This window comes from Pimephales promelas, chromosome 1 (genome assembly GCF_988280905.1).
Source record: "Pimephales promelas chromosome 1, fPimPro1.hap1.1, whole genome shotgun sequence".
NCBI classification, from domain to species: domain Eukaryota; kingdom Metazoa; phylum Chordata; class Actinopteri; order Cypriniformes; family Leuciscidae; genus Pimephales; species Pimephales promelas.
In genome coordinates, this window is record NC_142769.1 from 49,780,306 (window position 1) to 49,795,091 (window position 14,786).

The window sequence follows — 14,786 nt, forward strand, 5'->3', positions numbered from 1 at the left end:
TCATAAAGACTTCAAATGTTTCGTTCCTGGACGAATCGGCGTTTTTGAACAAATCTATTTGAATGACTGATTTAATGACTCGCTCATAAAGACTTCAATTGTTTCATTGCTGAACGAATTGCATCTCTTGAATGAATGATTCAATGACTCACTCATAAAGACTTCTTTCATAACTGGACGAATCAGCGTTTTTGAACGAATCTCTTGAATGACTGATTCAATGACTCACTCATAAAGACTTCAAATGTTTCGTTCCTGGACGAATCGGCGTTTTTGAACAAATCTATTTGAATGACTGATTTAATGACTCGCTCATAAAGACTTCAATTGTTTCATTGCTGAACGAATCACATCTCTTGAATGAATGAAATAATGACTCACTCATAAAGACTTGTTTCGTAACTGGACGAATCAGCGTTTTTGAATAAATCACTTGAATGAATGATTCAATGACTCACTCATAAAGACTTCAAATGTTTAGTTCCTGGACGAATCAGCGTTTTTGAACAAATCTATTTGAATGACTGATTTAATGACTCACTCATAAAGACTTCAATTGTTTCATTGCTGAACGAATCGCATCTCTTGAATGAATGATTCAATGACTCACTCATAAAGACTTCAATTGTTTCATTGCTGAATGAATCAGCATTTTTGAACAAATCGCTTGAACGAATTATTCAAAGACTCACTCAAACGCTTCACTTTTTCCATAACTGGACAGACCAGCGTTTTTGAACAAAACTCTTGAATGAATAATTAAATGACAAAAACATTTTTAACAGTACCCTGTCGCCACCTATTGGTGTAACGAAGTAATGATACATTTGTCTTTATTTGAAGCGCCAAGTTACTTTCAAAAGAGGATTTGCATTATCGTAGACGTCAATGATTATATCCAAACAATAAACAATTCAAAAGTCCCATGTTTCCAAGATAGATGCGCAATTGCATGGGCAGGATTTGAGACAGATGATTCGACGAGTGAACCTTTACTATTTAGTGACTCTTACTTGAGGGTTAGTGAACTGAACAAATCGAACCCTTCACCTTCGTTCAACACTCATTACATCATCTTTTCTGATGTCCATAGTGGCCGACTCAATAAAGGCAGAGATCTGGGTCACTTGGACGTGTGTGTGTGTGTGTGGTGTCCCGAGACCGTTCAGGCCGTAACCGCAGCACAACAGCTGATAATCAGCTAATCAGCTTTACTACACAGATCCGACACACACCGTCACGCGCTTGACTAGAGAAACACTCGCTTGTACACACACTTCCCTTTTCTAGAATCAGATCTAGCCGGTGACTCAGCTCAACGCTAACAAGGTTACACTGATAAAAAAGTAAAAAGTTACTGTAAACCCAGAAATAGCACATGAAATGTCATTCTTACAAATATAAATACATGCATCATGTGATGAGGACAAACACAGGCCAAGAGCAACATAAGTGAGAGCAACATCTAGACTTGCACGGCATGGAAAATGTGTGTGTGTGCAGGTGTTATTAATAACGGCACAAAACCGCAAGTAAAGCATGACTCATTTGCAAGTATCAAATCATATTGAAAGAATTATAAAAATATTTATTTTTTTAATAATCAAGGTGACTTGATTCATTGGTGTGTTAATATTAATATTTTTTTAAATTATGAATTTTGTTTATTATTTAACTATTATTAATATTGTTAATAATAAACAGCTGATGGTTGGTTTGAATAATTTGTAAATATGAATAGTTTTATCAATTTATTTATTATTTAGCAATAAGCAATTTTATTATTTAATGTGTATTTTCTAAACATATTCTTATTTCAATACCAAGTAAATATGAATAAAATTATTGTTTTGTGTTAAAGATTTGCTCATTTTATTATTATTCTTTATTAATACAAATATTTTGATTATTAATTGCATTTTCTTTTTTTAAACATATAGATAATGGCTATCATTTCATTTTAATACCTTTTAATATCAAATTTTAAATTTTGTATTGTTTTGAGTTCAAATTAATAGCTTATTGTATTGTTATTTAATTACTATTATTTATGAATTATTATACTTTGTTAAATAAATCAATTTATCATCAATTAGAATTCATATTTTTAATAATAGCGGACAGCAATAATTTCACTTAATGCTTTTAAATATTAATATAATTAATCAATATTCATGTTGTGTTAATATTGATAGCTTGTTTTATTATTATTAATTTTTTAATGAAATCTGTTATCTATTAGTAGAGTATGACACTGAAGATCATTAGCAGTTAAAAATATAAAAGGCCTTCGACAATTTAGAAAAAAACTATATACAAAGCATTTATTTGTTCATGGCGCTAACATTTTAAAAACTATGACATATAACCGTCAGGAAGTGGAAGAACACACTCAGACTCCTGTTATACTAGTCATGTGACAGTCACCTGATTAGGGTTTAAGATTTCACAAGGGGAAATTGAAATCTTTAACAATATCGAGAGAATCTCAAAATATATTTAGTCGCCCAGTGTTTAAAATCCAGCTTTTTAATGTTGTTTATTTGTGTTATTTTAATATGCTTTAAGACAAACTGTGAAAGTTCATAAGTCGACAGCATTGCTGAGTATTTCCTCTTTAAAACTGCAGTGAACCAAACACAGTCTCAAAAACACAGTTTGAAATCGCTGGTGTTGTTCTGACGTCACACACGACCTTGTAACCAATCAGATCAATGTGTGATCGCCAACCAGTGAATCTCTGAGCTGAGTGAGTGAGTGGAGGCGGGGCTCATTTGCATATTTATAGAATCGCGTATACTAATGAGGCAAGGGTGTCAAGTTACATTCAAGCTATTTTAAGGCATGAAGAATTTTTTTTTTTGAGTTTTGAGAACATTTACAAAATTATTGACTACCAGAAATCCCCTCAACGTTCTTCACAGGAGCGAGATTAATGCGTAACAAACCGCAGAGATTAAACCAGACGCACACCGACACGAGTACAGCGAACCAAGGCGTCCCGCTGACTCACAGAGAGCAGAGAGACCCTCGGGCGACTCAAGGCCACAACAGCACATGTGTGTGTCACTGAAGAGTGTGTGCTCGTGTCAGAGGAAGAGGCCAGATCTGTGATTCAAGCTCTCACTAAACTGCATGTTAAAGTCCATTTGATTCCAGTGCATTTCATCTTTGTGTCCCTGATTCCTCCTACAACAGTGTAAACACACACACACACACACACGAGACGAGCTGAGGCCTCTATCAAAATTAGAGCCCGACCGATAAAGGATTTTGAAAGCCGATACCGATACAAATATTTGTTGGTTTTAAAATCCGATATTCCGATATATCGGCCGATATTGTTTTATTTATTTTTTTTATTTCAGAAATGAACAACAAAACATGAACAGATTTCCCCAACACGTTATTTGTAGTTATTTATGAGTTTTAACTAAAATAATATGATAATGCTTTTTAAAATGAAACTTGTTTAATTTATTGTCACAACAGAACAGACTGATGATAGTTACATTAGCTAGCTTTGTGGTTAGCTAGTCTATGATTTAGCAATGGATAACGTCATACTGCAAATTGTAAAACATACATTTTCAATACAACAGGCCAAGGAGAGATGATGCGTCTCATTGCTATAACTGTCTCGCGCTATTAAAGAAATACTTCAGTCACATTGTCAAAAATTAAAAGGACAGTCAGTCGACTACACTGTAACAACGTAACGTAACTATTACTAGCTAATTCCGCTTCACTCTCGGCTTATTTAACAGCAGCAAAACTGGACATGATAGTCACAAATGTTGTCCTGCTTATTTGAGTTTAGAGAACTGATGCGGATGATCTTTTAATTGTTATTCAAGCAATGTATGTCTCGTGACCAACTCGACGAGTGTTGCCAACAGGAACGGTGTAGAGTGCCCTCTGGTGGACAAACTATACAACTCCAACACTCATGACATGGTTCAAGCGTGTTTCGTTCATTTTTATTTTATTTTTGAAATATTCATTTAATCGGCCATTATAACTGCAGATACCGATAATTTGGAAAATGCCTAATATCGGCTGATAATATCGGTCTGCCGATATATCGGTCTGGCTCTAATCAAAATGTTGCACTGCTTACGGGAGCATGGTAAAATGTGCTAAACACAGAAACTCAAAAGCATAATCAGATGAGCTAAAACATTATATATGCAGAAACACACTAAAATGCTGTTATTGTGAATAAAAAGCAGTGCAAGAGTAACCAAAGCGTTACTATCTATGAAACATAAAAAAACTAGTGTTTTTTCCCTTATTTTACAGGTCCTCCATCTAAAATTTGCAAAAATAGAGTTACTTTTAGAGAATATCTCTTTAATACGAGTGTAATTTGTTCTTTTTATATGTTTAAGTACAAACTAGTGATTTTTTTTCACAATCTGCCATTGCAGAGAGAGAAAAAAACAAACATTTTAACAATTCATTAATATGAATATTGCATTAATCATTTTAATAACAGCTAATAGGATCACAAGTCTTAAAATCGGACACTTTTCAAGTAAATTTAACTCGTTTTAGGGATTTTCAACTGAAAATCGAGACTAAAAAATAATGAGTGAAGCCATTTGTCTCACGGGCTTTTATATCTTTTAAAACTGCTTCACAATTTAACAATTTAACATTACACTGAGAACGTCAGCCAAAGTGAACATTTACAGGGATGTGCTATTTAAGCCCGTGAGGTGAGAAGTGTGTGTTGTGTTCATGTTCGTCTGCACTCGCTAAATATGACAGAGACGTGTTTGTTTGTGCTGTGGCTCGTCTGACACCGGATGACCTGACGGCATATTTTAGGACGCTCGCGCTCGTCCTCATCCAGGTCCGATAACAGGCAACGCAGAAGCAGATATATTATCAATATATATAATAACAGATGTGCAATGCCAGCAGTTCTGATTCAATTCTGAGTTTACTTTTGAACCGCAGATGTGCGATGCAAGCGGCAACCTTGTGGTCTCTCTCTTGAATCAAACACTGAAGTGACTTAAACTGCAGTTCATCGACTGGCCACTAGAGTCCGGCCGCAAAAGAGAGTCAATCCCATAGACTCCCGTGTTAAAATCCACAACTTTACAGCAGACTAATGTGTTTACAGAAGTCTTTGGGGGTGAATTTTTTTTTACAACTCATCCATTTAAATTATATTAAGCCTTAAAGTTCTGCATAATTAGGGGCGTGGCCACTTGAGTGACAGGTGGATTGCCGCTGAGGTCACTCGTCTGCTATCTGTTAGCATCACGTCACTTCAGCTAATCGCATCTTTGCCCATTTATTTATCCAAGAGTGACGCACTGCCAAGATGGCGATGGCCGGCTCCGCCCACTTTAGGCTTCAGAAATGCTTTCAGAAACCTACGGGTGACGTCACGGACACTACGTCCATATGTTTTTATATGTCTGTGGTGCGATGGCACTGTAGAAGTGTACATTTTTGTGAATGAGGCCTATTAGATCTCACGCTGCCTATGGAGCCAATCAGCAGTAGGGGGCGTGTCCATGCGTGTCCAATACTGTAGAACAGTTTTTCCCCACCCTGTTCCTGGCGGCACACCAACACTGCGTGTATTCTTTGTCTCCCACACCTGACTCAACCCATCAGCTCATAATCAGGTGGGTTAATGAGCTGATGAGTTGAATCAGGTGTGTTTGATTAGGGAGACAAAGAAAACACGCAGTGTTGGTGTGCCGCCAGGAACAGGGTTGGGAAACACTGCTGTAGAAAGACAGATGGCTGAGAGACATTACAAAAGAGAAAAGCTCAGAGGAAAATCACTGAAGGGTTATGATCAGACAAGAACTTTAGGACCCGTGTTAAAAAGACACCGTATCCATGCAACTGATGGCAGCGAAAAAGAGCGCTCCGCTTGATTAAAAAAAACAAAAAAAAAACCAACACTTTTTAGGGCTAGATCTCTTATTTAATAGGCAACTAAATGAATGCTCTGCTAGTTAACTGGAGATGTTTTATTTATTTTTGTATTAGGAGTACAACTTTACCCCCCAACTTTCATAGCATAAATAAAAATAAAGCATACAAAACATCCGCTAAAATGATTTATAGGCTATATGATAATAATCAGAGCATGTGCATGTAGGTTATTACAGCATTTAAAGAGCACAGACCAGGAGGTGCACGTGAAACAAACGCCTTGTGAGAAATAGACCTACTTTTCCTATTCGGGAAAAGTATCGAAATCGCAATTGGTATTGAAACAATAATTTTGGTATCGTGACAACACTAAATTCAACTTAAAAGGTGAAACTAATATATTATATGCAAAGTGAGGTATTTCAAGCCTTGAAAAACCTTTCGCAAACCAGTCAAGATTATTGTCAATAAACTTAAGATGCAAATAAGAGATTGACTGAAGTGTATTTGATATTATTGATGCACTCCATTAGCCACGGCTCTGTTTGTTATGATGACTAAAAGATCAGCGGTCTAGCTCAATATCAATATCAAAATGATTAAAGAAGGCGGGGCTTACCGTTCACAGAAGGGTGTTACCAGTGAATGAATGACTGGTAAAATGAAACTAGATAAACATTTTATATTTGACAACCGTTTTACAATAGAAAATGTATAACTACCGACAGTAACCCGTGACGCAAATGTTTTTTTTTTTTCAATTTTTCCTTTTTGAATTGAAAATGTGCTGTAATTTCATTGATTCATGTAGAATGTATGCATATTGCATACTTAAATAAAATTTAATTCGCTAATAGTTTAATTATTTTCACTAATATAATAAGCCTTTTTCTTTTTCCTTTAAAAAAAAATACCCAATTTTAGTTTGGGGCGAAAGCCCTGAATATCCACTGACCCCAGAACCGCCCCTGCGGAGGGTCACAGCGAATCGTGATGGATTATTCTTCAGGTCATGTGACTTTTATCCTTAGTGTATTACAGCACACACAAAGAGGAGAGCAACAAGTCTTTCCTGTTGGAATTATGAATCATGAATGACACAGGCAATTTCAATAACTCTGTGCTACGTTAGTGTTATTGATATAGCAGTTTTATTACTATTTTTGTACTAGTTTTCATATTGCCTTGGCAACTAGCTGAAATAAAATTAATAAAGCAATGAAAAAGCTTTGTGGTTTTAGTTAACTCTAATAATAACCCTAAAATCCAGGATGCAACAACAAAAATACATAACACACACCTAGAGATCTCCTGAGATAAGGGTGCAAAACACACACTCACAGATGCTTCAGTGTCCATTTACTAAGTTAATGATATTTACTGTGCGCTAAACCAGACCCTGTCACAAACCCAATGCCATCAGTAGATCTAAACTAAACCATTATCTGATTTCAGTGTAGCAAAACAAGTCAAGCAACACACACATACGCATGCACAAAATACACGCATGTCACAAGGAATCATATAAATAAATAAATCACATTTTCATTCTGATAACGCACATAAAAACAACACACCGCATGCATGAGTGTGAGAGACGAGTGAACTGTCGCATTATGTGCGTTTTTGCATCTGTTGCAAATGCAACACGTTATTATTAGTGCATTGCAACACGCTCCCACTGATGTAATAACAAACACACACCTATTAGTGCGTGTGAAAAACTGTCTCCTGTCAGCAAACGCGCTCCGACACACTCGGACAACACACATGACGCGCGCGCATACAGGCTGATACACGTATATCGATTATCGGCGATCAGTGTCTCGGTCCGCGGACGGTCGGATAGTGACGTACCTCTGCCGCTAAGCTCGTGCAGGGGGATCGTGTCCCCTCCACCGTCGTATGGGAGATAGGGGTCTGCGGAGTCCTCCTCCACACCGATCATCGCGATCCTCGGGTCACAGGCGCGCTCGGGCAGCCGGAGAGAGCGCGGCGGCCATGATCACAGCGCTGAATGAGTGAGATTGAGAAGACAGCTGCGCGATTGCGTCACTCCAGTGCGTCAATGCGGCAGCCAATGACGTCAGCACGCTCGAAACGCACTCACACACGTCGCATTCGGTTTACTTTATTGTATGCTATTTTTTATTTATTTTTTAGTAATTATCTTTTTGGATGTCTTGTTATATCTGTTAATGTTTCATGGTTGTCTTATGTCTAATAAAAATAAATAAATAAAAAAACCGTCGCGTTCGGTTTGCTAGCGGCTAGCCTGTCTGTTTGTATCATGGAACGACACAATTATATTACGATATGTCTTCAAAATGTACACACAACTGTGTAAATAAGAAGTACTTCTTAGATATTCGAGATATTTCAGCCTAAATATGACATGAAAGCAGCGCACAAAAGGCTTTTTCATTTTATAGACACCATTTCAAAACAGACCAATCAATTTACATGGCTGTTTTGCCATTTGTGATTAATAATTAATCATTTCTTGTGATTTTTTTTAAAACAATTTCTTGTTTTGGTTCCTTGCCACTGTCACCTTTGGCTTGCTTAGTTAGGGACACTAATATTCAACAATATTACTGATCTGCATTGACAGTTTTATATGAGAACTGAACTGAGCTGGATGATGACATCACTGTTTACTCCAGGGCAGCTATATATAAATGAACTAAATTAGTAAAGCTGCTTACAAATAATCTGCATTGTAAAAAGCGCTATATAAATAAAGGTGGCTTGACTTGACACACACACACACACACACAGAAGCACCTAGAACCATTTCAGTACTCAAGAAAGTAGACCTTCACACCCCACGATCACCATTTACCTTTAGCAATAATCCTGCTGTTGCCATGCAACATGTCTGGACTATGTGATGAGGTCCCCCATAGGCTTTGTTATGGTGTTTAAATCAGAGCGCCTCAGTCCTGCTAGTGTTTTCTGGTTCAGAAATCATCACAAGCGGAGCATTGAAACTGAACACCTGTGAGGGTGAAGCGCCAGAGACCCTCTTCATCACACCGAGGTTATAAACAGCAACACACATCTGACACGTACTCCCATACAGCAACAACCGGAGTAAATGGATACCAGTCTGAACTCACTGGAACGCCTCTTCAAGGTGAAAGGCCAGTCAAACTGGTTCCCATGTGGCATTTCTTTATATACACACACGTTTCCGGTCTGACTCGGCTTCAGTCATGATAGTTTCCCACCGGATTTCCCATCGATTAATAAAGTAGCTCTCTCAGATTGTAGCGCTGCACGATTATTAAAAAATAAAAACGAATTTGTGTATTCGTGAATGCAAAATGCCTTGTTTAAAATTTCATGTTTAAAAGACAACCATTAAGGTTAATCTTGAAATTGTACAGTTTTAATGTAAAATAAAAGTATTATTATTATAGTTTTTCTTAAATACAACAACAGTAATATTTATATGTTTTAGTTTGTAGTATACATTATTTAATCCATATATGATATATTTGATATGGTCACAAAATATTAGGGCAAAAGGTGCTTAAAGAAATCAAAATCAAAACAGTCATAAATATTATTATTGTAATTTTACAGTTGTATTGTAAAATAAAAGTAATTTACATACGATGTGTTTTATTTTACAATGAAATATTAAAATAGTAATAATTTTATTTAGTTTGCAGTGTTGTTTTACTATACATTCATTTATTGATTAAAAATAACAACAACAATAATTATTATTATTTTATATCCATATTGATATCTGCTGACAAAATTTGGGCCAAATTGTGCATTAAGAAATTAAATTAAAACATCCATAAATATTAGTATTGTAATTTTACAGTTAAAGTAATGTTTTATATTGTATTTAATAATTATTCGATTTTTTTTTTGGTGAAATATTATAACGGTAATATTGCTTATTTTATTCTTTTAAATAATAATTATTACTATTATTTTACATCCATATTGATATATACTTACACAAAGTTTTCACAATTTAAAATTTTACAGTTGTAATGTAAATAAATAAAATATAATAAATAAAAAAAATGTAAAAAAAAATATTTTCACATCATATTGTGTCTTTTTTATTTAAATATTACAATAGTAATATTTCATCTTCTGTGTTTAGTAGTTTTTATATTTTATTTAATAATAATACAAATGTATTATTATTATTATTATTATAATAAAGCCATATTGATATATATATATATAGTCTAATTTTGTCCAGATTGTGCAGCCCTACAATCAAGCACAGCAAACCAGCTATCTTTTTCTTCCATTTTTTTTTAAAATCGCATTTTAAAAAACTTTTTTCCCTCAGAAAACTAGCAATTCAATTTTTCTCGCCCTAAATCCCGATCCGTTCCTGGTTCCCCCTCTGCGCAGGCCGTGTCGGACAGGCAACGAGTGTTTGAGAGAGTCTGAAACGTGACACCTCCATATTTCCCAGAGACTCTTGTTGTGTTTGCTGGTCCATTCAACAAAGCTCTGCCGGACTCATGAATAATGAACAGATCTCATGCAGAAAACACACATCTATATAAAGACACACACTCACAGAAGCAGCTCTGGGTCCCACAGGCACAAATCCAATAGCAACAGCCAAAAGAAACACTGACCCAATACACACTTCCACCCAAAAAAAAGAAATTATACCTTTTACTCAGCAAGGATGCATTCAATTGATCAAAAGTGGCAGTAAATGCATATTTAATATTACAAAAGATTTATATTTCAAATGAATGCTGTTCTTGATTTCGATCAATTACTCCGGAAAAGATGTTTCCACAAAAATAAACACATTGATAATAATGTTTCTTGAGCAGCAAATCGTCATATTAGAAAGATTTCATCATTAATAGGACTGAAGACTGAAAAGTAATGATGAATATTTAGCTTTGATATTCACATAGAAAACATTTATTTTAAATTGTAATAATATTTTCACAATACTGTTTTTTTTACTGTATCAAATACATTTAATCAAATAAGTGCAGCCTTGGTGAGCAGAAGAGACTTTGCAAAAAAAAAAAACGCAAAAAAAGTGAAACCCCCCTACAGAGTGGAAATCTTAAACGCTCCACCATCTAAAGGATAAAAATGCAAAACACAACAATGAAGGTTGTACCAGAGCCCGTCTAACGGAGAGCCTTGGCACTTCCTATTAGCCCCGTTGTGTATCATCTTGGTTGCAGTTCCATTAGAATTCCACTGGAGGTGATCACGGGCGAGTGCAGAATGAATGGGAGTCTATGGGGCTAAACGGCTAAATGTGTCTCTTTCACCTGCTTGTCGTTAAATCAAAATAGATTTTATTGTTGATTCCGCAAGTTCAATATAGATTATAGGCCAAAAGTCGAATGAACGAGTACTTATGTCCTTTTGATTTCTTACAGGTTAGGCCGTTATTGGCCGAAACACGCTAGCATTCTGCTATTGTGTGACGTCATCACAGAACAGATAAGTGAACTTAAAAATGCAATTTTCAGCTGAGTGTATTATCTTAGCCCTCCCCTTTGAACGCAACTTTCAAATTACTTGACAAAAAATTACATCCTGAGAAAAGTGGATTTCTTCATTGACTCCCATTCATTCTGCACTCGACCGCGAGCGCCCCCGCATGGACAGAGACGCGTTACTGCAGCCAGTCCAGAATCTGGAAGTAACCAGCCAGTGCCAATTCTCTTCAATTAGACATTCTCTGGTTGTACGAATGCGTGCGGACTTGGTGTTGTTGTGTTGCAGTGCTCCACATCGCCACCTAGCCGCCTGGAGTGCACACTACATCGAATTTCACACACCAAATGCACGCGGATTTCCCACCCATAACTCTCGACTTAAAGCAGAATAAAAAGCGATAGCACAACGCCACGTTTTCTCTTCAGATCGTTTCCGTTTAAGTGTCCCAAAGCATAGTGTGTTGGAAAGAGAGTGTCAGAATCCCAGGATGGTCACTATTGGTGCGTTCGTTCACTCGGTGTGCGTCACTGCTAACGTCTCACGAGTGCCGACTACTGACGGGAACTGGAACATCCGAAGTCACTTCGAATCAGCTTTGGAGTTGATTTATTATTTATTTATGTTTTCCCTTTAAGAATTTGTTTAATGCAGCATCCAAATGTATATAGATGTGTTTGGGTTGTTTTAAATAAAAAAAATATAATTATTATATATATCGTAGAGTTGTTCGTAGTGGTGGTGATTAGACGAGATCTGCGGTGATGTTTCAATCGTGTTGCATTGTGGGATATTTGAGCCGCCTGAAGTGTACAAATGTAGTAAAATCACTCTGGGGCGAGGGTCTGTCCAAATACACTTCCCTCGTCCACTTCACAAAGTGGAACGCACTTCAAAATGGCGGCAGGGATTCCCCTGACTTCATCAAATTATAATAAGAAAGAATATTGCTTGGGACATGGGTTTCAATGGTGAGACTTTTGTTTTTGTAATCAGACTCTCAAAAATGATATATGTATTTATATCGATATTTCGGTTATCGGCTTTCAAATATAAAGAATTATCGGTATTGGCCAAAATCTTCATATGAGTGCATCTCTAGTGTAAACACGCCCTCGGTCTCATAAGGCGGCGTCTGTAGGAGTGTGTGTGTGTGTACCTGGAGACGCGTCCCCATCGAGAAGGTTGTCGTCTTCTGTTGTGTGGAAGTCCATGATGACGCCGGCTCCATCGAGAAGCTCTTCGTCACTGCTGGCGCTCGTGATGCTGTTGTAGCTGTTCCTGCCGTAGCCTCTGGAGAACAACTGCTCAGACTCCATTTATCAGCACAGCACCCTGAGAACACACACACACACAACTCTTCAGACTCCATTTCTCAGCACAGCAGAACACACACACCCACATAGCAACATTGTTTCGGCCCAGATCCGGCCCACATCTGGCACTTGTGGCATGCGGATCTGGCCCACATGCAGCAATTAATGACGGCCCTTGGGTGGCCCACTCAGTGTTTGCTTTAGTTGGGCTCTTGAGCCTAAAGACAATTATTTTTGAATTTGTTCGGCTATTGTACTTCTGTTATAACAGCCAAATGAACAAAGAGAAAAGGTGATTTCATGGTGTTTGCTGTTTAACATTGTCATTATTTCACGATCATTTGACCTGAGTAGAGCACAATTTCTGAGATAAATTTACTTTATTGTTATAATGTTACAACAATGTCCTTGAAAATCATAATATTCTTTAACTTTTACAATGTAATCCAGATAACTTTTTTAAAACTTAATTTTAAAAAGACATCAAGAATCAGCCTGTGAATCTCAATAATGGTGACAATTATAAAGCATTTTGCAGTGTATTCTGGATGCCACCAATCAAACCTTATTCATGGCTCCCATCATGCACTGCTGTATGAATAACTAATGAGCTTATGTTCAGAGTTAATCTTTTTGTCACCATTGTTGAGATTCATATGCTAATTCTTGATGTCTGTATGTGCCTATCTGACATATTTTTAAGTTGTTTTTTTTTTTGTAATTGATTTGATAATTTGGATTTAATAGAAAAGGCATATTCCACAACAACAGTTCTGCAATAATATCCATAAGATACAAAGCTTAACTCTGAATTTACCCTCTCAGTGATTCAGGCCAATTATTGATTATGTTATAGCACAATCAACACCATTAAATCACCTTCTCTCTTTGTTCATTTGGCTGTTATAACAAAAACACAATAGCCAAACAAATTAAAAAATAAATGTCTTTAGGCTCAAGAGCCCAACTAAAGCAAACACTGATCTCCATAATGGTAACCAATTACGATTTTCTCCTTCAGAGATTCTGATGTTGTGCTGGCTTCAAATGAAACACAGAGTTAAACCTCTGTTAGTTCTCAATAAGATCTTCTGTAGAAGTCTGACAGAAATAAAGTCAGTCTGGTTAGTAATAAGTGAAGCTGGTAATGCTGTTTGTGGAGTTGTTTTATCCTCCTCTGCTGAGATCTTCAGATTTAATGTCTTCTTTTCTCTTCAGGTGATTTTTATCTAAGACTGTGTCTAAAGTCAGTTGTTCTTGTTCTGCTCGTCTCTTTTTCTATTCTCTTTTTTCCTTCAGTGATTCTGTTTGTTAACAGGCTTATTAGGTTGAGATGACCCCATGTTTAAAGGGTTAGTTCACCCAAAAATGAAAATTAAGTCTTTAATTACTCACCCCCATGCTGTTCCAACCCCGTAAGACCTTCGTTCATCTTCGGAACACAAATAAAGATATTTTTGATTGAATCTGAGAGCTGGATCAGTCCTACATAGACTGCCTAAGGGACTGGCTCTTGACGGCCCATAAAGTCATTAAAGAAAAGGTTTAAATATTCCATGTGCCTACAGCGGCTCAATTATACGTTTATCAAGCGACGAGACTACTTTTTGTGCGAAAAAAACATAAATAACGACTTTATTCCACTATTCCACACTTCCTTATGGGCGCATGCGCGAGAACTGAGACGAGGACGTTCTCATTCGTCTACTTCTTGTTACCGGCTGCTCACCGCTCAGGAGTTTTACCGCCACCTACCGTTTAAAATGATGATCCATATATAAGGCGCTCCGGATTATAAGGAACACTGTCGTTTTTTGAGAAGATTAAAGGCTTTTATGTGCACCTTATAGTGCGGAAAATACGCAAATTGAAAAGCGTGTACACAGCGCGCATCTTCCTCTGCTTGTAAACAGAAAGTTTTGCGCTTCCAGCTATATCAGCACATCATCTTATACGGTAGGTGGCGGTAAAACTCCTGCGGTGAGCAGCCGGTAACAAGAAGTAGAGGAAGGAGAACGTCCTCATCTCAGTTCTCGCGCATGTGCCCATAAGGAAGTAATGGAATAGTGGAATTAAGTCGTTATTTTTGTTTTTTCGCAC

At 36.8% G+C, this 14,786-nt stretch overlaps 1 protein-coding gene across 7 annotated transcripts in view; it reads right to left on the bottom strand.

The window, feature by feature from the left end:
• The window catches only part of clcn3 (Cl-/H+ antiporter 3), a 50,315-nt gene that overhangs the window by 28,377 nt on the left and 7,152 nt on the right, over positions 1 to 14,786 (bottom strand). For 5 of the 7 annotated variants that reach the window (XM_039658628.2, XM_039658631.2, XM_039658629.2 and 2 more), the window contains exon 2: positions 12,530 to 12,705. In XM_039658628.2, coding sequence (XP_039514562.2) covers positions 12,530 to 12,689 — 160 coding nt within the window. In that variant the 5' untranslated portion in view covers positions 12,690 to 12,705. Of the gene's footprint in view, positions 1 to 7,764; positions 7,954 to 12,529; positions 12,706 to 14,786 lie in introns of those variants that run through there. The other 2 variants (XM_039658633.2, XM_039658630.2) reach the window with 1 other exon arrangement.